This window comes from Dermacentor silvarum, chromosome 11 (genome assembly GCF_013339745.2).
Source record: "Dermacentor silvarum isolate Dsil-2018 chromosome 11, BIME_Dsil_1.4, whole genome shotgun sequence".
Lineage (NCBI taxonomy): Eukaryota > Metazoa > Arthropoda > Arachnida > Ixodida > Ixodidae > Dermacentor > Dermacentor silvarum.
The window spans coordinates 18,434,231-18,461,591 of record NC_051164.1 but is presented as its reverse complement, the minus strand read 5'-3'; the positions used below and the strand labels follow the sequence as shown (position 1 = coordinate 18,461,591).

Here is a 27,361-nt window from a genome sequence, read left to right as displayed (position 1 = left end):
AGAAATTGATAATTGTGATTTAGAAATAAATGTTCAAGAACAAGCATGAGATACATCGTTTTTGCGAACTGTGTCTCAGTTCTGACCATATTTAGAAGAAACTACCGCATTTACTGCATTGCGGCTCGCTCTGCAGCTTTAGCACACATTTATCTATTTAGTAGACGCAGCAAAATAATGTTGAATTTTTACTTTTTGGATTATTTGCTTTTGAAGATTGCCAAATATTTCAATCTTCCGTTGTAAACAGCCCGGCAACTACACGCTCAAGGAAGCTAAATTTTGGATAAATTAGAGTTCAATGAATTTCAATTTAGGACGCAAAATTTCATTCATGTACCTTTATTAGTTTTGAACCGCAGCTTCGTAGCTTTAGTACCTTCCCGCAAAAATGGACAAAAGTAGAACCAAAATTCTGAATATTGCTTAGTTTCGGTGGCATTATTAGGAAACCTAATAAATGTACATAAATGAAATTTTGCTTCTTGAATGGAAATTGCTTGAGCTCGACTTTATCCAAAATTTAGCTTCCTTGAGCATGTAGTTGTCGGGCTGTTTACAACAGAATATTGCGTTATTTGGCAATCTTCAAAAGCAAATTATCCAAAAAGTAAAAATTCAACATTACTTTGCTGCGTCTAGGAAATAGATAAATATGTCCCAAAGCTACAAAGCAAGCCCCAATGCAGTAAATGCGGTAGTTCCTTCTAAATATGGTCACAACCGAGACACAGTTCGCAAAAAACATGTATCTCATGCTTGTTCTTGAAGATGTATTTCTGGATCACATTAATCAATTTCTTTATATCATATATTGTTCGAATCTACAAGAATGAAGCTTTGTTACGGTATATACGACAACTTTATATCTTAAGTAGAAGCGCCGCCACGATTGCTCCAAAAGTACTAAAAACGGGGGGCTCGTGCCACCGGAGTGGGATCGCCACCTTAAGCAGCCGCCGTCGCTCACCACTCCGGTTCGTGACTTCGTCACCCAATGTCGTGCATGCTGAACAGTTCATTACCAGCCGACTTTGCTGGGTATAGGCGTAGAGAGAGCCACAGGAGTCGAGTGAGTGTCGATCGGTACCTTTCGCTCACTGGTGAGGGTGGCCCTGCTCTCGCTCACGGTTGCCAACCATCTTCTCTGATGAATACACAACACGACCAAAAAGTGACTGAAGGTGACCGATGCTCACATCGGCAAGCCCGGCAGAGTGCGACCTGCAAGTCACAATACCAGAGATTATAGTTCTCAGCGAGAACTCTAGGAATCTGCGCAGTTCGCGTGCACTTCGCTGGCACTATGTTCGATGGTTTCGCGTTCCGGCAACAGCCAGGGATTTTGATTAGAGCGAAATGGAAGACGTCGTCCCTGTGCTGATATGCACTGCCATGGTGTCAGCTGTGGCAGCGCGGAAGCCTCTGAAGAAAACGCGATTGCTGGTGGGTGCGCCCATGCCTCCCCTCCGCTCGCGAGAAGTGGCCGGCCACGCGAGCCGCCCCCTGCCCGAAGTTCGCCCGCATGACGAGGAGTATTATCGAGAGTAAGTTGTAATTTCTAGTTCGCGTTGGGTGGGAATCGGTGCATAATATTAAAGCAAAGTTGTTCACTCGCTGTTCACCTTTGGGTGGCATGCTCATCCAAGAACGGCAGCTGGAAAAAGTAGTGTCTGTTGTGGTTTCTTTTGCTACTGTTTAGCTTCCAGCAAATGCCACCGCGTATATTCGACAGGTTGCTGGGACTGCCTGCATCCCAGCATCACAAGGCAAGATGCCAATCACAGGCCTGTACTCTGTCATGGTGGTGAGGGCATTTGTACGTGGAAGAGAGTCAAAAGTTGAGCAATGACCTTACGCGTCTCGACAGCCCACCGTTGTCGGAGGAAGTTATTTTAGACCCTTGGCCAGGCGCTGAATCGAGTTTTAAGGCCATCCAGGTGTTCCTGGACTTTTTAAAAAGTACGGGCCTGGACTGTAGGCTTTGAGTATACCAAATTGCTTGCCATATGTTTTACATCCTCCTTCTCTCGTCATCGTCACCCATCATGCGCCTCTTTCTTCCCTTTTTCTTTTCCTCTTTAATAATTTTAATTTAAGAAGTTTAATGATTTCGTATCATTGAACTTCTATCTCTCTCTCTGGACATTGCATTTGGCGTGACGCATGAGGAAGCCGGATGAAAACGTATAACATCACTTTCGGCGCGGCGCTGATTGGTTGAGCAGCTTCGCGATCATGGTCGCACGACTGAAAAATCGAGCAGCGAGCGACCGGCCCAGAATAGTCGCTTTTCAAGACCATTTGCGACCATTTGCGTCTGGTCGTGTGGCGACTAACTTGGGTCGCGCGACCACTGTGAGTCACCAGTGTGAATGAGCCTTAGTTCGTAAACACATAATTTCACTACTCGTTGAACAAAATGCTGTTTAAAAGTAAACCCTCACTTTCCAGATAGCCTTCATATATGTAGTTGACGTTTTTGGCAACGATCAAGTTTTCAATGTTGTGTTCATAGTATTGTGCATTTGTTGTGTTTATTTCAGTAAGTTTCGTTCATTTTTGTGACATTTAATTGTGTTTCAAGAGAAACAGCCAATCTTTCAGTCAATCAAACAAAATAGTTGCTTCTTCTTACTCGAGCTGTCGACACGTGCAGCCGTGGTGGACACCCTGGACGAGAGCGTGGGCACCGTGGTCGAAGCCCTGCACGCCAAGGGTATGCTTGCCAACACCATCCTCGTGTACGCCAGTGACAATGGAGCGCGCTTCGAGGGATTCATGAGCAACCGGGGCTCCAACTGGCCCCTGCGCGGCTCTAAGTTCACCACCTGGGAAGGAGGCGTCCGCCTGCCGGCGCTAGTGTGGTCCCCGCTGCTTCGTCGCACACGGCGCGTCTCCTGGGATCTGATGCATGCCGTTGACTGGGCACCCACTCTGTATCACGCCGCCGGTGAGTTCACCGAATAAGTGAACTTAATGAGGCAGAGTTAGCTCAGGTATAGTAAATAAGGCACTCTAACCTACGACCTCTTTGACGCCGACTTGGAGCACGGGGTATGTGACACTTGGTCTGTGATGGTCTTCAACGAACGTATTTGACACCAACTTGGGTAACTAGGTAGGTGGCACTAGGTGCCACTAGGAATGTGTCGCTCTACAATGACGATCATAGGCATAGGCATCTGAAAGAGCTGTGTTGAAAGAGCATAGGCATCGCGCGGTGGTCGCAATGCTTTCGCATTCATCCACGTAGGGATAACTAAGTGGCCCTTGCATTTTTTCGGCCTATTCTTGTTAAGAAATATTGATGCTTCGGACATACCTCTATGCTAACTCAGTGCGTAATTTTGGTTCCGACTTTTACTTTGACGTATTTTTTGTGGTCCTACGTGCACTAGAAGGCCTAACATTGTCTAAATTACGAAACGAACGCGGTTAGGTTCCAAGAGCCTCCGAAACCCAAATTGGTCTGAACTCACCAAAGGAGACCTTGCCTTCAAACAAATTACTACAGAATGTTGTCGTCACAGACAGGTATGCTCGCGGCCTGCACACACAACTACGAAATTTTCAGAAACCACGTTGGTTCACCTGGCATCATTTCGCGGAACCCCAATCAATGCAAGATAACCGGTACATGCAAAATGCTTCGCATAACATCGATTCCCCGGGTCCCTGGGATCTGCACAACATTTAGAGCGCAGCTCTTAGGCGCTTCTTTAGAAACAAGCGCCTAAGAGCTGCGCTCTAAACGCAGAACTGCGTTGAGCGTCGGTGTTCCTCTGCGTCCCATGTAACCGAGTTAACGAGCACAGCGAAGGATGAAACAGCGAACGCAAAGCGCAGCGGGAGATGAAAGACTGCGATAGCGAAGAGAGCGCGAGGGGAAAGCGGAGGAGGACAGTGTGGCGAAAGGGTGAGGATGAAAGCAGAGTACCTCATGCGACTACGACATGGCGCCATAGTATAAGAGCGCAGCTTGTTTCTGGATAGACCGTCGCCGTCACGAACGCGCTCGTGCCACTGCTCGCGCGTTCGTCGTCGTCTTCCACAACTGACTCCGTTTGCCGCTCATCATGCCAGCGTTCCCATACTGCACCTCGCGCTGCGAAGGCGCTGACGGCACTGGCCCACTGCCAGTCGGTCAGTGGGCCAGTGCCAGGGGGCAAGATGTAGTAAAAACGGTCAAATGGTAACGCTCTATTTAAAAAAATCATCGCTCAAGCACTCCGTACAGATGGTGAACCAGCGAAGCTCAAACGTGCGGCCCCGGCGTTTATCACTGGGTTAATCCCGACGGCTCATTAAAGTATTTCTCAATTATGAGGTTACACACACGTTCGCCTGCGACGGAGACAACGACGTCCGTGAGTCCGCAGTCCCACAGTCCGCCGTTGTCGCTTGCGTTCGATGTCTCGAGTTTGCTCGGTATCGAGGTTAGCAGCATTCGTCCGCCATTGCCGCAAGCAAATCTGCGATTCTGCAAAATTAGATTGCTTACCCGCCATGGTGGCTCAATTCGCTAAGGCGTTCCGCTTCCGAGCAGGAGGTCTCGGGATTGAATCCCGGCCTCGGCGGCCGCATTTCGTTGCAGGCGCCATGCAAAAACGACCATGCGGTTGCGTCGTAGTACAGGTTGAAGAATCCCACGTAGTCAACATTAATCCGGAGCCCTCCAGTACGGAGTGCCTCAAAATTACAACTCGTTTTGACACGTAAAACTTCAGAAAGAAGAAGAAATTAAATTGCTTCAAAATAAATCTGTCCGTCACGTAAGAGAATGGATGGCTCATACCACCTTAGGCAATGGCTCATACCACCGTAAACGCGGCCTCCCAATCACGGCGACAGAAGAGAAGTGAAATTCTATGCTGGAATGATGAGCGGCAACGAGCCAGCTGCGGAAGAAGACGACGACACTCGAGCCAATGCTGATGATAGTTTTCTGTGGACAGGCCACGGACAGACGCATTTTCGTTTCGCCTAGCCATATAAAGCTTCCCTTGAATATAGAATAACACTCACTTCGCCTTGAAACAAGCATTAGTTTACACTTCTCGCGATTAAACTGCAATACCCATTTATTGCACCATATATATAGTATTTTACTATCTAAGTCGGACTTGACATAGTGAAAATCTTACGATAAAGACGAAGCCTTCGGTACATAGCTGACAGCGGAAGAACCTGTTTAGTACCTGCTCATACGACTTCAGATGGTAGTTTGTAGTGGTATGCTATAGTATGTGAAAAAAAAATATTTTTAAACACTACCTTGTTGCAAAATATGCGGCAATACCTGTAGCAATTTATAGCAACACGGGGAAATTGTTTTCAACGTGTTATTTGATGCATACTGGTCAGAGGAGGGCACAAAAAATCAGTGCTCACTGCGTTATTTTCTCTGCTCCTTCCAGGATGATGACAAATCAATGAAGGAATAGAAATCAATAAAGGTCGCTGATCTTGCTTTTCTTGACAGGCGGCGACGTTAAAGACCTGGGCGTCATCGATGGCCTAGACCAGTGGGAGTCTCTCTCACTAGGCAGCCCATCGCCCCGCCACGAGCTGCTCATCAACCACGACCCGACCAACAGGTGCGGCACCGCACTGAGGGTGGGCAGGTACAAGCTGGTCATCGGCTCGCTCTACAATGGAACCTTGGATGCACGCATAAACACTCGCAGCGCCGAGGACACACCCACCAACATGGGCCTGGACGAGGTGATGGAGAACTCGGCAGTGGGCAGGACGTTTAGAAAGTTTTACCGCGTGAGTCAACTTCCGGTGCAGCAAAGCTGGAGGAATGACGCTGCCATCGACTGCGGAAACGATTCCACCTCCAACTTCAAGTCATTTCGAGAGCACTACCTTTTTGACATCGCCAGCGACCCGTGCGAATTGAGGGACATCTCTGCAGAAAAGCCCAAAGTGAGTTTCAAAGGCATGCCTAAAACGGCACGGAAACACTTTTCCAACGTGTTAAAGGGTCCCTAAACCACCACAGATATTTTTTGAACATTTCAAGTAAACACGCGCATCGAGTTCAGATTGCCGTCACGATCAACGATACCGAACGGTGTTGCGCTACGCGCCGCGGGCGCGCCAAAAAACAACCATGCCGTCCTCCTCTCTTGTCCTTTCCGGTATCCCCAGCGGTCGTCACGATGTCAGCCGGGCGCATCTGGTGATGTCAACGGCAGTGACGATGCCCATTGGTCGAACAAGAAACTACGATTTCCGGTTTGTCGGCTAGAAGACGTGCGCGCTCCCTGCTCTTCCTCGTCGTGTTACTCGCCTGTGCGCCCTTGCGAATCAGTAATAGGTGAAGCGTAAACTCGTAAAGGCTCATGGGATACGCGCGGTCTGCATTGAGTTCCGGTTCAACGGCTTTCCGTCTACTGTCGTTTCTACGTGATCCGTGTCGCTCACGCAATGTCTGCCTGCGCTTTCGTTATCGCAACACATCATCTATACGGCAGATTCCTAGTGCACACTACTATAGCCGCACCTATAGGACAGACCACGAAAGGTAAGCATATGCTGTCATTGCCAAATAACCTTTTAAATGGAAGTATCAAATGACGGACCTTACGTGCTGTCACGATTCTGTGTTTTTCTGGAATAAGTGGCGTGACCTTTGTTTTTACGTCTTTGTACTAGGTTTTGTAACTTTGCAGTAATGTACTAGTACATGCTACAGCGGGTCGGCCACTAACGTGTTTATTTTTGCGGCTTTCCTTGTGCCGGGGCGCTCAGCTGTTTTTACACACATCGTTGTACTGCTCTGTCGTCGTCTCTTATTGTGGGGGATAATAGCTCTTATCAATATTCACCGAGTGCAAGGGGTATCCTGGAACTAAGCGTGCAGCGGCGGCAGCCTGGCAAAATGTTGAATTATGCATTCGCAAATACATCTGTAGCTTAGCCGCGATATGAATGCAGTGCTGAAAAGGCTTTCAAAGCTAAATCTGTCCCCGGGATCTTTTCGTCGAGAAGTCGAGCTTGGTGGTCATTTACGTATCTGCATCGCGTTGGCAAACAGACTGGCCGAGAAGACGCTCACTTTAGCGTCTGGTGCCGTGTTTTGTATGCGTAGCTGCAGCCTGTTCTGCACGCATGTGCACCAGATAAGGTAGGAATAAATAGATTAGCACGAAAAAATTGCTTCGATAAACACATAGAATTACTCATAACACATTGTCACCGTTATTTCAGTACAATAGCAGTGCGCTTTTTCTCGTTTACATAGTGACAACATCTGGCTTTTTGCAGTTGTGAGCAAACCAGCCACGCAACTGCATTTCCTCAGCTCAGTCAGCACAAAGTTGGTCGCCAGTTCAAGATAAGAATCAAGCAAGCAACTCCACTCGAACACATCTCACACTGATTATCGGCACCTTTATAAAACTTGACGTTCTTGTAATTGCATAACACTAGTCTTGGACACTTGGGTTTTTCTTACTGAAGCTCTGTACCAGCCAGCCATGCAAGTATCCAGCAGGCACAGTGCTCCCAGCTGGTACCAAGGCAAAGGAAGACACCGGTTTGAGGTGGGAAACAAGTTTACAGCTCCATTCAAAAATATTACCTACTAAGTATCTCTTAGCCACTTTGTGAACAGCTATAAAACACTGCGATTATAGCAATGTAAACATGCTACACACATCAATGCAGAAGTAACAAATCCATCTGCCGCTCTCGAACAGCTTTTGCGCATCATCTGACAACAGATTTGGTATTTTTGTCGCTTATTGTGCTGTTCTGTGCTTGAATTAAACAGTACCAAAAATGACAATGACTACTCTGGCAGCTGAGTAACAACTGGTTCAACAACCTAGATCACAGTCCTATAATTTTGCACGTAGGGGTGTGTCAAAACTAATGAACTGTTCATGTAAATTGTGCATAATTTTCTTTTTTTTTCTTTTCAAGGAACTTCAGCCTGGACAGCTCCAGAAACCTTCACTATGAGCAAGGCGAGCCCCTGTGGCCACAAATTAACTATGCAGCGATGTGCCGGTATTTCGTGGAAAGGCTAGCCACGATGGTGCTGCTGCCAACGCATTCCGTGCCCTGGATGCCTACCAGTATGTTAAATTTGGTATGCAGTGTACTGTCTCTACAGTCTACCAAATAGTTGCATTAGCATGTAATAACTAATATAGACTTTGACTGCACTTTGTGCTCCTTGTTGTGAAAACGTTTTATGAATTCGTTATTTCACTACGTTTTCACTACGTCACTACGTATTAACGCTTTATGAACTATAAGATATCGCTTCTGCAGGTAAAGTCAATGATATTAAAAACAGTGAATCGACCGGGACTGAGCATTCTAAAAGGGTTTGTGAGCCCATCACAGAGGTAGGTCCGGGCTTCTGTATGGGTGTTGAATTGCCGTGACTGATGAGGGTGAAAATTGAAGATACCAGGTGCTCGTGCATGGCGGGGTAAGAAAAAATATCGACTACACTATTACCATTGTTTACTTTTTGCACTGATGTCACTGTTACCGAAGAATGAGAGAAGGACATGGATAATGACAGACCGAACACGTATATAAATTTAAAGTACATTACATGAAGCGATAAGACTAAACAACTATGTACACACAATATGGTAAGTATCTATCACCCTGTCTTTCTTGACACAATGTTCGTATAATTGTTTTCAATAGGCCATTCAACATCTACCCGGCCATGGCAGCCGCATTTCGATGGGTGCACGTTAAGAGAACCCCAGGTGATTCAAATTATTCCGGTGTCCCCCACTACAGCGTGCGTCATAATCAGATCGTGGTTTTGGCACGTAAAACCCTATAATTTCTAATTGAACATCTACCAACCCATTAGCCACGGGGTAGTAAAGTGCTGTAGTAAACAACTGTCAGATGGACATCAGTCAATTTATCTCTGCCATTAAGTCGCATCCCATCACGGTCACGCATATCTCAGTATCTGTCATCTCCACTGTATCGATAGTCCTTAGAAGGATGGCATCTGAAAACCTTGTGGCCATGTCGACCAACATCAGCATGTTCTGGTTGGCTTTGCTGGAGGTGGGAGAATTGGATGCTTTGCTGGATGTTAATGGCTGGCATTTGTCGTGGGACACAATTGGAAGCTTTGGATTGCAGCGCAAGAACTGGTCCATTACAACCAAATCTAACTTCATCGTACTTTTTTTTAGTGTTAGACATGCCTATTTATCTGTCAAAGTAGTTGCCGGGACGAAATGCAAACTGCTTCCCAGTCTCAGCATCATACGGGCTTGTACTTCTGAAAACTTTTCCTAAACTCCTTCCGCTATCAATCTAAACTTCTGCAGCAGTGTTGTCTTCCCCTTCCTTTGCCAAAGTTTCGATTGTACTATCTCTACTAGCTATGCATTTTCCTAGTGTACTTGAGTTCGTTGCTCCCCCCGCTGTGTACTTTGCGTCCATGATCACCACTGCAGCTTTTTCATCACGTAACAAATTGGGAAGTTCTTCACCTCTTAGACATAGTCCCTGTCTTTTCTGCAACATTATCTAACTTGTACAAATTCATGTTCTACATTGCTCAAAAACTGCAGTGAAGAGATCCTCGCAGGATCGCCAATTATTTTCTCATGATTATCGATGCATGTGACAAGGACATGAACAGGCATTACAGCAAACCAAGCACATAGAAATTTAAAGCACGTTACAGGAAGAAACAACACTGAGTAAACGCCAAATTCAAGGCACCGTCTGGGTAGACTAAATCGGTGTTAGTCCATATATTACATTAGTTGCATTGGCATCTTAAATATCACTGACTGAGCATGCACTACACCAACTCAACGTCTTAATTTTATAGTCTGTGGAGTGTATGAGTTCTTGCTTCATTGTTGCTGCCATATCGGCCACGAAGTTGACCCCGCAGCACAGGATAAGGTCGCTGTTGTAGGTGGTATTGGCCGGAGGAGCAGGTAAGACGAGTATGAAGCTAGGGGTGCTTCTTTCCAGCTCGCGTCCCCCTTCTAACCTCCTTCTAACCGCCTCTTCCAACCTGAGTTTCTGAGTTTCGTTAGAGCGATTTCTGGAACCCGCCTCTTCCCTGATTGAATGTGACATCAACTTTTCTCGTCATTCTCCGCTTCTCTTTCTCCTTGATTCCGCATGCTGGCAGTGCACACTGCTTTTTCTCACTTTTGTCATGCAGCAGCAGGGCTACTGAATCTGTCTTTTTTTCTTCGGTACCACTGTCAGTCCAGTATCTGCTCCCATTCTTCGAACGAACTCACAACACACCTTAAGCAGCCAAGCAACGCAAAAACCTCTTTCTTTTGCATTTTAGCAGGTTGGGGCGGGTCTGCAGTCAAAGTGCTGCGGTTTGCTTTGTTGTTGACTTTTGGACACAGATTAACACAGGCAATCCATCTCCAACTGATCTGCCATGCCAGTGGGTGCAGCCTCGCCTGAAGAAGGTAATAGTAAAAGGAGACAACATAGGTTTTAGCATTGATACTACTGCAAAATAACACAAGCGAGGAGTTGCTGCACATTGACAGATTGGATGCGCCATTATAAAATAAGAGCACCGGCAAATATGCCAGTTAGTGCAGTTTTAAGTATGCTAATTTTGTTTTCAGATCCCATTCAAGCCGACCAAAAAGATATCATATCAGCGGTACCGTTATGGGCCAATGCAAACAGTGCCAAAAGAACGTGGAGCAGCGAATCTAAAAGGAATCCCCAATGTAAAAGGCTTCCTGGGAAGACTGCAGCTGGTGAAACATACAAGCTTAAACAAGTGCACTTTAACATTGGTCTCCTAACATTTCAATGGCTGCAATTCTCGCTTTTCTCCTGCAAGTTGCACCTTCGAGAAAAGTTTTTACTCTAACTACCTGCCAGCCAGTACCAGAAGATGTCACTGACCCTCAAAATTCTTTTACAGCAACTCTAGAGGTAACACTGGGAGTACCATTACCCACATATACCTCCAGGCTTCTAAATTCAAAGGGGTTTAAAAATGATAATGTGGGTGCCTTGGCAGCCGACGTGATAGAAAATTGTTCTATTTATTTATTTTATTTTATTTATTTATTACTACTGTCAGCCGTAAGGCCGTTACAGGGTGAACGTAGATAATACAACTTGACAAATGTACACAGCCACAAGTACAAACTTGTATACAAACCTAGTTCAATCAACTAGAAACCAATAATCATCATAACACAATCATCTAGTGGCTTTGTCGATACAGGCCGCAAATACAACAGATTTACCGGCCAACACTCACAACAGCAGGCTGGGTTTCAGACCAAAAAAGAATAAAAATACATTATACATACATACATACATACATACATATATATATATATATATATATATATATATATATATATATATATATACACTCGGAGCCTCAGCGATAGACATGACAAGAAAGACAAGAACATGACAAGAATTGCTATTCGGATACGTAACGGGACAAACGATGTTCGATATTGAGAAGATTATCTGCTTGGAAAAGGTCCTGAGGCAAGGCATTCCATTCAGATATTGTTCTTGGAAAGAAAGAGTACTTAAATGAGTTAATTCGGGCCATCATGGGTGTAATTTGATCTTTGTGAGAAGTTCGCACAGCTCGCGAGGAACGCTGCTTCAAGTAGGGGCCTGTGTTTAGGTTGAAGTGATTATTTCATTTCATTTTATTTGGGCCCATTTACAAGCAAATGGAGGGGGGCAAGGTAAAAGCTCCTTATCGGCAGCTTGAGCGGTCCCTGGCCCCCTTTACATATTGGCAGAACGGTGGCAAAGAACACTTTCAGAAATGAAGAAAACAAATAACAGTGGGTTACATCGATTAAAGGGAATAATTACATTTCTTTCACTGTGAGTACACGTGGTTTCACTGTACCATGGTGATTTAAATTATAGTTTTCGCAAGACAAATGAGCTCCGATGGTGTCAAGACATGAATGTCAACTCCGGCTTCTAGATAAGAATTTAGTAGCCGTGGCAGGGTGTTTGCGACCATTTGATGGCCGTAATTTCTTCTCGAAAACGGTATGAGCCATTTTTCATGGCTGCGCGTGTCATATGTGGGTGTATACTCTTTTAAGTTTGCTATGTTTGTTATTAGGTTGCTTCTATCTTTTACCTGAAAGTAGTAAGTGCGTAGGAGAATTTGTTTGTAGAGTTGACTTTTTGTTATGTTGTACTTGGCGAAAAGACCTTCAGTGTGTGAGTTGTACGGTACATTTGCAATAGCGCGTATTACTTTTTCTTTGCATCAGTAGTATTTTAGAGAGATTGGAAGCCGATGTTGTGCCCCATACAAGATGGCAATAATTTACATGCGAGGCAAACAGTGCATTGTAAATGATCAATTTAGCTGACGTTGGTAAAAGGTACCGATTTCGATGTAGTATACCTGTTATGCGGCTCAGTTTCTGGAGTATAATATCCACGTGAGCATCCCATTGCAATGTGTCGGTAAAGTATACGCCAAGTACTTTTACTGTGTCAACAACCTCTATATTCTCAGAATTGTAAAATATCTTGTGGGTCAATGGAGTACAGGTACCTCTTGTTTTAAAGATGACTGCTTGTGTTTTATTGGAGTTTACTTTTACAAAATTGTCCTAGCTCCATTTTGAGAGATGGGTGAAGAAATTGTTAGCTGCATCAATGAGGCCTGTATTAGAGTTGTTTGATAAAAAAATGCTTGTATCATCTGCGTAGTTTATGAATTTTGCCTCGCAGTGGATAAGAACTATCATTTATGTAGATGTTAAATAGAAATGGACTAAGGATACTTCCCTGAGGGACACCTGTTTGTATTTGTCGTGTAGATGATATGCTAGTATTTATAGCCACATATTGCTGCCGATTTGTAAGGTAAGATGTCAGCAACTGAAGAGGAAGGCCCCTGATGCCATATCCTTCAAGCTTAAGTATTAGGAGGTCATGATTTATGCAGTCGAATGCTTTTGTGAAGTCTATGAATAGACCAATTACAACTAACTTATTTTCGATGTTTTGCAGTATATATTCTTTCTGTGCTACTAGTGCTAGTTCTGTTGATTTACCTTGTTGGAAACCGTATTGAGCATCTGTGATTAGTTTGTTTCTTGCTGAAAGATGTTAATTGGTTGAGTAAGATTTTTTCAAGACCTTTAGAAAACTGCGGGAGAATAGATATCGGACAGGTAATTTTTTATATCGAGCTTTTCACCTTTCTTATATAACACAATTACTTTTGCGATTTTCATTTTTTCAGGAAAAGTACCTGATGTTATGCATAAGTTATAGATATAAGCTAGCACATGTGCAATGTCAGAAATGACATGTTTGATAGGTCTTATTTGGAAGCCGTCAGCATCGCAGCTACATGAATTTTTCAGTTTGAGAAAAGCTGAACAAATCTCGGTAGGGGTTGTCGCTTGAAAAAAAAAATAGTGTCCGTAGTTGCAGGGAACTGAAATGTATATGGTGGGCTTTGTGATGAATAGGAATCGGTGTGTGTAATCATTAAATGCATTAACTGAATGATCTCCGGTTAAAAGGCATCCATTTACAGAAACTTTCTTTATAGGTTCAGTGTTTTGCGAGATTATTGCGTAATAGATAAAGAAACTTCAGCCTGGCGACCTTTCGTCGGTTTGAAAGTGAAGGTAAGTTTAGCTCACGGAGCATGTCAGTCACTGAATCTGTAAATTTATATCTAGATAGAATGAACCTAGCCGCCCTTCTCTGAATTTTTTCAATCTTATCAACTTGGTTTGTCTAATGCGGATCCCATCGACGCTCTCATATTCCAATGTTGGACGTACCAGTGCGAGATAGGCAGTTTTGCTTTTGTAGAAGCAAGCTTCAGTTTTCTTCGGATGAACCACAACTTCGATTCGGCTTTTGAGTATATGTTATTGCCAGTTTAGATTTGAAGATATAGTGACGCCTAAATATTTGAAATGGTTGACTCGCGTTAAAAACTGCCCGTTCATTTCATAATCAAACGATAAAGCATTTTGGTTTTGTTTGTAATTGTAATACTTGAAGTTTTTGCATAATTAATTTTCATTTTGTATGCTGTGCACCATTGATCAATAGTGTTCAATGCAGAATTTAGTGTGAACTGGTCTTCTTGCTTTGAGATAACCGAGTAAATTAAGCAATCGTCCGCAATTAGCCGGACTGTAACATGAGGTGGGATAGAAACTGCAATGTCGTTGATGTAGCATAAAAATAATATGGGACCTAACACAGACCCCTGAGGGACACTTGAAGGTAACCCAAGGACGTAAGATTTTGCGCCGTTTACCTCCACAAACTGAGTTCTATTGGTGAGGTATGCTTTTATCCACCACACAGTGTTTATGTTTACACCAAGGTCAAACAGCTTATTAATAATCTCTTCATGAAGAACACCATGACGCATTTAATCTGCAACAAGAACCCAGGCAAATAATCCTCTTGTGGCACCAGTACCGAAAAGGCAGGGTGACGGCTTCAATTTTCAACGATGTGTGTCGGTCAAAACGAGTGCGCTGCACGACACTGGTGAATAAGATATACAGCATGCGGCCATTGAATGTGCCTGCTGTTTTGTACGGTGTGACAAACGAGCCTGTGGCCAAAGAGCGGCTACTTGAACACCTACAGACAATGCATTCTAATGCACGCATTGAAGCACGTGGACTAATGGTAAGCCCAAATTATCCACTCCTTCGCTGTAGCCCTGATGGAATTTTCTGATGTGAATGCCACGACCCGCCACTTTTGCTCGAGAGATTGCAGTCCCGAAGACTTGGTAGCTGAAGGTCAGAAGAGGAAGGGGTTTTGCCTTACAGCCAATGGGACATTGAAAGAAAGTAATCTACTACTAGCAGGTGCAAGCTTAGCTTCATCTAAACCTGGACAACATCACAAAATGCTACTTCTACATTCACAATTACGGGGGAGGGCATCTGCTAGTAGTAGAAAGAGGCGAGAGTTTTATGGAGACACACAAAGAGAGCTTGCAAGTTTTTCTAAAAACATCGTAATGCCCAGAATAATTCTTGGCAATTCTATGTACAACTATATGCACTCATAATCTATTCCACTATGACCATAATATAAACATGGCTTGCAGTATATGTTTGGAAGCTTTTTACTTGTATTCAATTACATCCGAACGTATAATCTTTTTGTACTTTGAAAACATGGGAAGGGCACTAAGGAGGAATGTTACACTGAATTCATAAACTACATTGGTGTAATGCCAAAATATTATTTTGGCCAAGAGCACGGTCTTGGTCAGCTAGAAAAGATGCAGAAATGAAACATGGGCTTCCTGTGCTAGCTCCTCATGTTAAATGACTGCATCTGCTTTCGACGAGTCAATGCATCAGTAAAAAATCGCTACAATTCCTTATAAAGGAACTAAAGACCAAACTTAGTGAATTCTGATAACATATCAGACGAAACTAATTTAATATTCCTCTTTAGTGTCTTTTAATGGCAAAGTTTTGCAATGCGGCTTGTGATACGGTATGTTCACTATTAAATACAATTTTGTGCAGTCTGTTACCATTAGAATTGCGAGTTTAAATTTGGAACTCAATGAAGAATGTGATACAGTGTCAATCAATGAAGCATGTGATACAGTGCTCTACTGTCTTTGACAAGTCGAAAAGGCAGAGAATGTCTACTCGAAAAAAAAATTGATGCACCTGCCTTTCATGCGTGTGTGTGCCACCACCATTGAGATAAATGCACAGTGAAAAACTGAATGGCCCCCTTATCCTCTCAGCGTTAGCATTCACACTCGGAACGAAAAGCTTCCTCGGTAAGGAAACACAAAAGCAAGGCAGAAAGTGCAGACATGGACAAAAAATGGCAAGGAAGAAGAGGAGGACAGGACGAACACGATTCGGAGCCGCAAGTATATCAACCCGTTTTTAAAGGTCCACTGCATTCTTGACTTGTCAAACTGAAACGTGTGATACTGCTATATATTTAGTTTAGCCCTTCAGTGTCCATTTTAGTGGTTAGGAATTTTTATCTAGTGCACAGTACAGGTGTAATTTAGTGCACCATATGTGCCAACACAGTTACTTTTACTTTTAGTATTTGATTATCAACGAAGCATGTGATATGTGTTCTAGTCAATGAAATGTGATATTTTTACCAGTTAGTTTAATTACTGCTGCCATTCAACCTTTCTTTTATGAAAAGTTTAGAACCTATGATTCGGAGTGCAGCAATGAGTCGTACACAATATTTCATCCGATATGTTCATGAGCTCACTTGGTGCTCGTAATTTTACAAGTGTCATCGAACAATACTTGTAATTTTAGCAATCGTATTATGAGTGTAATACTTTAAGCTGAGTGAAATTTGACCAACTTGTATTTCAGAAAGTTATGTTGAGAATGTCACAGTCCTTTTTTGCATGCAGAATATAACCAACACTGTCGAGTCATGTATCATAACTAGAGACAAAACTTTAGTCAAAATGGCTATTTTTCCTCACGCTGCTTATCGTGCGATAAATGATGGGAGTTGCGTTGCTAGCCATATAGCCTCATTGAGTTATGCCTATTTAATATTAAGCATGAACCATGGGCCTAGAAACATTTTAGGGGAATTTTTAATGTGCCTATAAATGCCTATTTCGGTGTTGATGCGTATATTGGATTTTATGAGTCTAAAAATGCCCTTTTCCATTTCTGTTCTAGCCATAGTTTGTTTATAATGTTATTAAATTGTGGCGTTTTACGTGCCAAAACCACAATCTGATTACGAAGCTCACCGTAGTGGAGGCTCCGGAATAATTTTGACCACCTGGGGTTCTTTAACGTGCACCCAATGCATAGTACATGGCAGGGTTTGCATTTCACCCCAATTAAAATGTGGCTGCCACAGCAAGGATTTGATACCGCAACTTCGTGCTTAGCAGTGCAACACCAAAGCTACTAAGCAACTGCAGCGTGTTTTATAATCTTATCACTCGCTGGAGAACTTAACTGAAGATAGCAATACGTGCCGAATTTCGTTTTCAGATCCCATTCAAGCCAACGAAAAAGATATCATATCAGCGGCACCGTTATGGGCCAATGCAAACAGTGTCAAAAGAACGTGGAGCAGTGAATTTAAAAGGCATCCCCAATGTAAAAGGCTTCCTGGGAAGGCTGCAGCTGGTGAAACATACAAGCCTAAACAAGTGCACTTTAATATTGGTCTCCTAACATTTGAATGGCTGGAATTCTCGCTTTTCTCCTGCAAGTTGCGCCTTCGGGAAAGGTTTTTACGCCAACTACCTGCCAGCCAGAAGTAGTTGCTGCAGCAACAGTACCAGAAGATGTCACTGACCCTCAAAATTCTAGAGGTAACACTGGAAGTACCATTGTCCACATATAGCTCCAGGCTTCTAAATTCAAAGGGGTTTAGAAATGAAAATGTGGGTGCCTTGGCAGCCGACGTGATAGAAAAATTTTCAATGACACAGAATCAGGAAAGGAGGAGTTCATTTGCAACACGAACCCAGGCAAATAATCCTCTGTGGCACCAGTTAAGTGCCATAATTGTACACTTAACTGAAGATAGCAATTTATAACCACGAACACTTTGCCATTGTAATGGCTGTATTTGCATGTCTAGGAAGGATTTGCCACCATCTCCAATGGACGTATTGCTAATACAGTCAATTTGTCTGGTTTTTGGTACTGAAAGAACTGGCGAATATTCTGCCACTCCTGATGACATAAAATCGTCAAACATTCGAAAGTACAAGTCTGCGCGGCTAAGTTTCGTGAATGTTGACTATTTTTTTTCTGCTACACTCTAATACTCGATGAAAAAAGACTGTGAAACCTAAGAATCTTGAGATGGTGCTTGTTAGTGCTTTCACAAGTGTTCCCATGGCATCTTAAACAGTGCTGAATTTCAGTGAACTCTTGCAACTTATGCCTCTTTTCATGATCTCTGTTATGCAGTGTGCTTGCAATAAAGCGTTTTTCAAAAGTACACATGGTGTCTCGTGGCCGAACTCTGAAAATTGACTGTCAAATCCACTTGTGTGGTTATTTCTGTGTGTGAGCAGTTTGTTTTAGGCACACAGCTGGCAACACTATGCTTTGTAAAAATAAATCGGGTAAGAAAAAAAGATTCATGGTACAAGGTGGTGCACACATGCAATCTCTGCATAATTATGTGCCATATGCTAACATGTACTAAAGCTAAAAATTAATGGTGGAATAGTTAGCAGTGTCACAGGGCACACGTTCCTCAAGAGCAATCGGAATTTTGTATAGCCATATCGCTCACCTCTTTTCGACAGCGGTGGGCAAAGATTTGTAAGCCCAGCAACTACAGTTGTGATTTCGTCGTAAACATCCACTAATGTGTGGGGAACAGTGCCAGTCATTATGCGCCATTTCTTGAGATGACCAATGGCTCTCTCAACAATAATTCGTGTTGAGGAAGTTCTCCTTGACGTTGTGACCTCTTGTTCTTTGTGAAGCTTGGTGTTATCAGCTGAACGTATTTTTCATAGAATTCCTCGAACAGGAGGAAGCCACGATCAACCAGAACCTGGTAGCCACTTTGTAGGTGGTCCATAAATCCTGTGCCGAAGAGAAAAAAACTGGATGAGCTGCTGAAAACATTGCGCTGATATAATAATATTGAGTATGAACAGCTCACCAGATGATAACGTCAACTCCTTATCAGAAACTCGTCCTCTATAGGTCTTTGATAAAAACATTACTGCACCATGAGGGTTTACAGCAACGAGGTACTTCAACGTACTATTTTCTTTATAGTTGCTCCACACAACTTGTTGACAGTCCTGGTTTAAATGCCTGCAAAGTTTAAGACAATGAATCATTTACATGGTAACTTATACTGACACCAATTCACTTGGTTGCAATGCATAGATCATAGGTCATAGGTTGCAATGCATAGTCGAACAAGTGATAAAGGATAGGTGCTTCAGTTGTGAAGAATAACCTGTGAATGTGCAAAATTAAACAGCTTGCCTAGCAACAGTCACTTCTGTGCAGTCAAAGATGGCACGGAGCTTTGGAAAGTTCTTGTGTTCCTTTTCTGACAACCAGTTGTGGCACACCTGAGGACTTGGAAACATTATAACTGCTTTGCACAAGTGGTGAAGAGCAACTACCAGAAACCTAAAGCTCTGGCTGATAGTCTTAGGCGTGGTGTCAAACCTGTATGCCAAGTCCTTAAATGCAAAGTTCAGACAAAGTTTCATCAGGAAAGAAAACAGCTGCATCTCGTGAGGGAACTTGTGTTGTGCAGAGGGAAGAACCGGAACAATTCTGGCTACTATGGTGAAGAAAACTGCCTTAGAAAACCCTGCAAATAATGCTGTGAATAAGAAACTCCATGTTGTGTAAGGTGTATAAGACCTCTATTTATACATGCCTGTGTAAAAATGCACTTCAGCATTGCTTATAGATGTCACAAGTTTTCCTTGCTGCTTGCTTCCTGCATAAGGGGAGCCATCCTTTTTTAGCTTCTGTATTTCATCCTCGAGCAGCTGCACGTTCGCTTTCAGAGTAGCGCAAAGATAACATCTTGTGCTTTTACTGAAAAAAGAAAAAGAAAGTATCTACAAGTCCTTACATTTAAACTACCGCTACAGTAGATCGTCACGAAGCAGTAAGCTCTTACGTACGTGCGTACAGCTAACGCTTCCTCGAAAGACGTTCCCGATGCGTCATTTTGTTCCACTGGTGCGATGTCCTCGTCTTCGGAAACACTGGCTGGTTGTGTTGTCGTTGCAGTTAACATCACTGACAACAGCTGCGTCCCTAGATTCCTCGGTGGTACCGCTAGCGTGATATCCTGCGGCCGTTCGCTGCTGTGTCACACTTGTCACGGGATCAATGCAAGCCCCGGCTGCATATTGCACTGCGACGGTGCGTTTTTCCGTTAAAGCCGTATGCCTGTCGTATCTGCGTAGACAGTGAGATTGTGGTTGTGCCGATGAAAGAACTATGTACCTAAATACCTTTCACGCTTCCGTCTTTAAGCCTCAGTTGCTCTCTCGTCGTGCCAAAATATTGATGGCACGAAGTCAACATGATGCGGATCTTTGCTAGGAGCGCCTGTACGCAAGTTAAATACCGAATATGTAAAGGTGGATACACACGCGAGGGCAAAATCCCGCCTGCTCCGCGGACAAACAGTGACGTCATCACTTGAATCCGGCTCAGCCGAGTTAGGTCGCATTCGCACAGCCGGAGCGCCGTTTGCGGAATCCGCGTGCTTACTCTCGACTACAACGCTTATTCGCAGCTGCATGTTTGCATTCGCAGCTGCATGTTTGCGTGCTTTATATTCCATAGCGCTGTGAATCCATCAACAAGAGCCAAAAAAGTGACAGTTGCCTCGTCACTTAGCGTTTTATTTTGCACCTCACTCGTGTTCAGGTCACGCAGGCTGCACGGTCTGAGTAAATAGAAATGCGCGCGCAACCATGGCCGCGATTTTGTAGCGAGGCATTATGACTTATTCTACTCTAGTCTTATCAACCAACGCTCACGGCCGGCTGATCCCGTTGATAACGCGAGCGGACCGTCGCTCCGACCACTGACAAAGCGCGATAAGTGCGAAAAGGTATTATTACTGGAAAGGCATCGCTACAAGATAACGGCCCATGACTCGCCTTTCTCGCTGCACCACAGCAAAAGCGCGTACGGTCACTGCTGCACAACAACAGCACACGTGGCTTCAAGCCGACAACACGCCATCGTAGCCACGCCAATCTGTCCAATGTTGACAGATTTGACGCTGACTACGCTAAATTGACGTCAGACGGCCGCCAAACGGACGGATGGAAATACCGGCGAGAATTTTCAATCGGGACCGCGAGCGGAGGAGGCCGGACTAGGCGAGGGCGGCACGTTTTGATGACGCGCGCGTCACGTGATACGCCATCCGCTGCGAAAATTCCTCCTCCGTCCGGTCGTGTGAATGCACCTTTAGACACTGATAAATCATACATGCAGGAACTACGGCAGATATCACCCACCTGTGACGAAGGGGTCTTGGCATACTCTGGCTCCAGCGCTTGGTATCCAGAGGCCACCACACACCGTGGCTCTCCTTACTGCCACAACCCACAACATTTTTTTTTTTCGGTCCAAGAGAACCTGAACATCTTTTTCCCTTTCGTGCTCGAACTTGAGCAACCGACAGCTGCACAACCAACCATGATTGCGCTAGCGATAAGATATGTAACGAGATTCGAACGAAAAAATGTGGTTGATCCCTCTTATATAGGAATCGGTATAGAACACGAAAGTGAAACGTGTCTTCACAGAAGTAGTGTAATGTTTATTGCACATTGATATATAATGTCTATTGGTGTTTTGTGGCTAAAGCGCCCTTAGGCGTTGATGCACCCACGCTGACGCCTGGTGGCACGTCTCCTCCATCACGACTACCAACGTCGATGACCATGAGCAACCGTCGTGCATATGGAAGCTGCACTACGCTGCACACGCTAGCACAACGCGAAAGACGAAGCACGTAACTGACACACTAATACAACGCGCAAGACAAAGCACGTAACTGAATCGTCACCGAGTCAAATCAGCGCGTACAGCGCGTCGTAATTGCAGCCTCCGCGATCAACTTCAGAAACATTTTCAGAGCTAATTGCGGAGGCCACGCTTCGCTGTGCTGAGTACGGTGAACGCCACCTAGTAGTGCTTCTGCGAGAACGCGTTGGTAGTGCTTCTTGATGCCAGCGTCCCTTCGAATGCTGGCATCGAGGCGTCGTAGTGCTGAGACCACCGAAGCGTTCACTGTCGGTGCGCGTTAGTGTCATAATGCAGTACTTCTCTTTTCTGCTCGTAGGCGGCGGCACCGCCCCGAGCAAGAGCGCGGGTACACGGAGGAGTGTTAGATATATAAGGCGCGTCTGTGTAGCTCTCTGCAAATGCGTTTGTGGCGCAATGGGTTAATCGCTCGGCGATCTATCGTCGCGGACCGAGAGGTCGTGGGTTCGATTTCCAAATTTTGCATGTTTGTGGAACTTTTTCTTCTGGTTTCTTTCTTTGTATTATGTTCGTGTATGTTCGTGTGACGTATTTCCGTGACGGAAATACGTCAGTGAAGTCTTGGTGGACCCCGGCATAAAACACTTTCGTGTTAAAAACGTGTCTCAGCTCCAACAAAGTTGCTCGCGAAACGGCACGCCGCGCATGTCTTGAATCGGAAGTCGATGCAGACCGCGCATCCCATGAGCCTTTACGAGTTTACGCCTCACCTATTACAGCCCGCAACGCAAGTGCCAAATCGGTCATGTTCCAACACAGTCGTGCATAGCGGTCTGATTAGCTGCGCGAACAGAGTACGACAGTGTTGGCGTTTCCAGACGTGCGCGCAACACAGGGTCTATAGCAGCACGCTTCGCCTGAACACGGGCCGGTACCGCAGCAACAGCGGGTAGCCAAGAAGCGCTGAGTGGCGGCTAATAAGGCCCTTCCATGTTACCGGCACGGTAACTCGCCGCATGCCGTTTGCGATTCGCGGGCCACCGTTCGACGGCGGCTTTCCTCGCGAACGGCGAGATTTTCTTACCGTAGAGAGGATGAGACCGGGACCAATTTGTGTGGCAGCCTCACCGCCGCCGATCGCTCGACGGCGCCGATTTCGTCGCTGGGCCTTTTTCGGTTCATTTCAAAGCTAAAACGGACGGCGCTTCGGAATGAATTACCGACGCTCATAAGCCGCAATATTTTCGTACCGTTGTTATCGCTCTTGGTAATAATTGTACACAAAGAAGAAAATGCGCTTATATTAGCGGCGCCGTCGGCTGCGATGCGAGCACAGCCGAGCCGGTCGTCTCCCGTCGGTAGCCGTGCACTGCAGCTGAGCTCGACAAGTATCGGAGCTCTCGTTCAAGTTTAACGTTTGACAGTGGATATAGTTCTTCATAAACGTACAATTTACGCATCGCTTTATCTAGCGCAAATTACTTGCTTGGAACATAAGATGCAGCCGATATTTTCGTCGCCGGTGGCGGAGGCGCGCAGCTTCGCGGTCTTCCATTGGCCCGTTGATCGTGCTGCGGTCGGTGCGCCGGCCGAACTGCCGTCTACTTTGGACACCTCTCGCGCGGCAGACGTTCTACGGCACTGGAGGCCGGTTCGCCGTCGGTATATTTGCCGCTAGCGTGGACGTGCCTTAAACGGAAGTAGACGGTGTTTTGAGAAGAGTGTTGGCGATGACGTATGTCACGTGACATTTGGAGCAGCACTCGGCGAGGAGGAGAAACCAATGAACGAGGAAAGTAGCGAAGGCAAGAGCGAAACGAGCGAGGGCCGTGTTTCGATCATCAAACGCGTGTAACTCCACTATTAGGGCACCATTTTCACAAAATTCTCGCGGCTACCTGTTCAGTTGTAGACTCGTGCACAACTGCAGCACCGCAACTAAATTTCGACCTCTGGGTGGTTTAGGGGCTCTTTAAGGAACAGTTGCCGATCTAGAGACACTGCAGGCTACCGTGAACAAGCGAGCCAAACATTATTTTGGTAACATGCAGCATGGAACCTTCAATGTAGCGTAATACATTTGCAACCGTTTGTGATGACGCAATGGTCCATATAGGCTAGCCAATGGGTGATCGTTTGTGACCATGAATGACTCCCGAGGACAAGGTCGACGCGCGCATGCGCACACTTTCAGATCATTGAAGACGCGTGGAAGCAGTCACTTTGTCTGGTGCCAACGTTGAAAGTTATCCATATCGCCAAGAAACAAGAAAATGAATACTAAGCAATATTAAGGAAATTAGGTGCGCACAGTTTTCATACGAGAACTGTGTTTTCATACGAGAACCCACCCCTCCCACAAACGTACACACTTCGAAACTTAAATGCATTAAAACAAAAATAACAAAAGTACTTGTTAATGCGACTTCTTATCATCTATCTCGGCCGTTATAAAAAGATATCTGGATAAATTAGCGAGGACAATTTTACAATTTTACGCTATGTTATGCGCTACAAAGAGAAATGAAGGACTAAATATTTACTTGCTTGGTTAACTTAAAGCTAAGCACACATATCTAGAACAACAGACATTTCGAATATTCGGAAGTGCATCTGACCAGAACTAATTACGGTGAAGATGCCACATCATCCAAAATTTTTATGATCATGAATGAAATATAAAGCGTTTTACACTCACACCCCTTAAACAGTGTTATACGCATCACACATTTTATACTTCATTCTACTTCTTTGTGTGAACAGTGTTCCTTGATTAAGTTTAAAACTGGGTTTTGTTATTTCTGTACCATGAAATGGGTCATGCAAACTCAATGTACCGGATATTCATTGTGTGATGAAGACCTTTTGCTTCCGTTCCAGTCTTCAGTGGAATTATACCTTGCGGATTTGTCAAAGGGACGTCATTGTAGTTTTTTTCCTAAGCGAAGTATTGTTTTATACGTTTTTGACCTAATGCTGATACCTATTTAAAATAAAATGTCTGAGAACTTCGTCATATTGCCTGAAAGTAGCTTTTTCTCTCACTATTCAGGATTTGTACTTCGGGCTTTTCGTTTTCAGCTAAAACCTGGTACATTTTACTGCGCTTAAAGAGAACTCGTAGAGAGCGAAAAATGCGTTCCTTTTATCTGATCTATACGCGAATCGTACAAGATCATCGAGTCATTTTATTCGAGAAGCTTCCGAGTGTGTTGGTATTTTATTGCGATAGCAATTATATGGACACTCCAAGCGCATTTCTGCCATCGGCGTCGCTGTAGTCGTCGCCGTCGCCGTGAGGTTCCGTATAAGGTCCAACAGCGAAACAAGCGTCGTCGCGCGCAGTACGCTGTGTGAGCGAGTGGAAGCGTACAAGGGTGAGTCTGCAATCGAGGCTCGATGTAGCGCACGCGAGGGAGGAAGGCAGGCCGGAAGCGCGCGGTCTTCTTTCGTGCGCGAGGCATGGGGCCGAGGTGACGGAGAGGGAAGGGGGGGGTGCGTTCTGTTCCATCGGCTGCTGCTCACTGCAGCGCGGCCAGCTCGGCCGCCATATCTAGAAAGTGATCTGCGATTTGGGCGAGAGAGAGATAAACGAAGTGGGCGAAGTGCACACAAGCGCAGGCATCATCCTTCAAAGCGATCTGCTATCGGCAGAAAGTGCAAGCGCCGAGTGCCGGTAGCTTCGCATGCGCTGGACCTTTCGACGTTTAGTTCTCGTTGAAGCCGTGACGAGAGACAGCGCGAAGGTCAATTTACCCGCGGCTGCTGGCGCGCTTTCTCACTCCGGCGTTTTCACAGCGAGCTTCCGGGTCATCGAGCGAGATGTGTTCATGTTCACCTGTGCGCGCGTGACGCCGTGCTTGTCTATTTAGTTAGTAAGCGAGTGTTTAAAAATTTACACGGCCTATTAAACTGATATTGTTGCTTTATAGCTCTCTACTAATTTGCTTTCGTAATCGATGCTTCGTCTTTCAACCGAAACTGCGACTTTTTTGTAACAGACACGCTTATATTGTAGCTTCTTTTGTGCAAGGCTGTGTTCATGCGCGAAAGGATGCCCGATAATTCTATGCAGTTCTCGTGTTCAATATAGCACCGCAGACTTTCGGATGCATATCTTGCCGACTGGTCCGAAACAGCAACGCGCACTGATACAGCAGACTGAAGACATACATGTTTTTAGGTGTCTATGTTGGCGGTGCCCTTGGAGGTGACCTTGGCGAAACTGCGCCGTGACGAAAAATGGCCGACGCTGCAAAGAGTGATAAAAACACCTCTAAGAGGCTCCGATTTACGTCACATTTCTCAGGCTGGTTCCTGCAAACCCACAAATTTGTGGCTATATGAAAAGAAACTTTGGTAAGTTTCGGTCTGGGTGGGAATCGAACCCGGGCCTCCATGGTGTGGAACGAGCACGCGTCCCTGAAGCCACGGCTATCCACGGTTCTGGCTTACTAAAGGTGTGCTTACTGTGTGCCTAATTGCATACGTCACGTGGTCACAAAGACGCGCTCGTGGCACTGGTATGGTATGGTATGGTATGGTATGCCTTATCTGATGGCGCATACCCACTGTGGGGGATTGGCCAAGATTTGGGTGGGATTAGGCAATCTTTTTTAATACTAAAATTGGTAAAGCTAAATGGAGAAAATGAACAAAAATAAAATATTTAAGAATTCAAGAAAATCTATTTGAAGCTGCTCGCCCGTTCATCGTCGTCGTCTTCCACAGCTGGCAGGCTTTCGCCTTCACGTTTTACCAACGTGTAATACTTGCTCATTTTTCTCTTTTTGTGTGTGCGTACAGCGAATTGCTTCTCCTGTGATTATAAATTTTTCTAGTGTTAGTGTTGTTCATGTGTTTTGCTATTCGTGCAATGGGAGAGCCTCATGTTTTAGAGCCTCTGTTTCAGGTCTAGCGGGGCTGACAGTATTGATGAAATGAAGTGGTTCTTTCAGATTCTGCAGGAGATGATGAAGAGGTTACGACACTACAAGTCAATTTCTGTGCCGCCCAAGGATGACGTGTTCGACTACAGAGGCTTTCCGGAGCGCAACAACTGCACCTGGTCTCCCTGGGTAGGCAAGAGGAGCAGCCCGCTGACCCGTTGCAGTCACGAGTCCATCACCGCGCTCGCCAGGGCGATGTCAGAGCGCCCATAAGATGCTGCTAGTGGCATGAAGCGTCTTGTAAACTTAGCAACAAAGTTTTTAAATAAAGTGAGTTTTCAGTGATGTTAAAAGAATGCTGAGACGACATTTCCGACTACTTTCTTTTTAAGATGAATGAAAGTTCGAACCAACCCAACCCTAGAGAAAATATTGACAAGCGCCAGTGCGCTAAGAACGATCTACCATGGTACTTACGAACAAATTTCGACTTATGTGCATCTTAAACCGGCGCTGCATTCTTGATTTATGTATTTTATAATCAGCGCACCATGCTACCTAGCAGCATTGTCACACGACGTGAACAAGTTTTGCTCTGTTTCATGACGTCACAAAATGTCAGTGACGCCAGATGTGACACTCTAAGGCTAATTTTATTGTATCGAATTAAAATATGTTTCCCAACATTTATACTTCCTAAACAAGCATAATCGTTCGATGAAGGAAACGCGCCTGGTATAGTCTGAACATTTAAAAAAATTGCGCATCACTGGTGCTGTAAAGACAACTTTGCCTTCTTCAGTCTCCAGACCATATTCTCTGACTTTTCGTTTGTGATATAGCGATTCATTGGTTCGGATTATAGTGGTTCGGAAAGCAAACCGTTCGTTTACGCTCGCGTGATTGGTCAGAATCACGCTTTCAGCAGCAAAACGCTGTCTGAACCATTATAAGACCATACTCGTGAGTAACTGTTTCTCG

General features: G+C 44.8%; 1 protein-coding gene across 1 annotated transcript in view; it reads left to right on the top strand.

Annotated features, from left to right (window-relative positions):
* LOC119432440 (arylsulfatase B) overlaps positions 1-26,653 on the top strand; it is a 176,847-nt gene extending 150,194 nt beyond the window's left edge. Inside the window, exons 7-9 of the mRNA XM_049658237.1 lie at positions 2,660-2,953; positions 5,486-5,934; positions 26,450-26,653. Coding sequence (XP_049514194.1) covers positions 2,660-2,953; positions 5,486-5,934; positions 26,450-26,653 — 947 coding nt within the window. The remainder of the gene's footprint in view (positions 1-2,659; positions 2,954-5,485; positions 5,935-26,449) is intronic.
* The last annotated feature ends 708 nt before the right edge of the window (positions 26,654-27,361 follow it).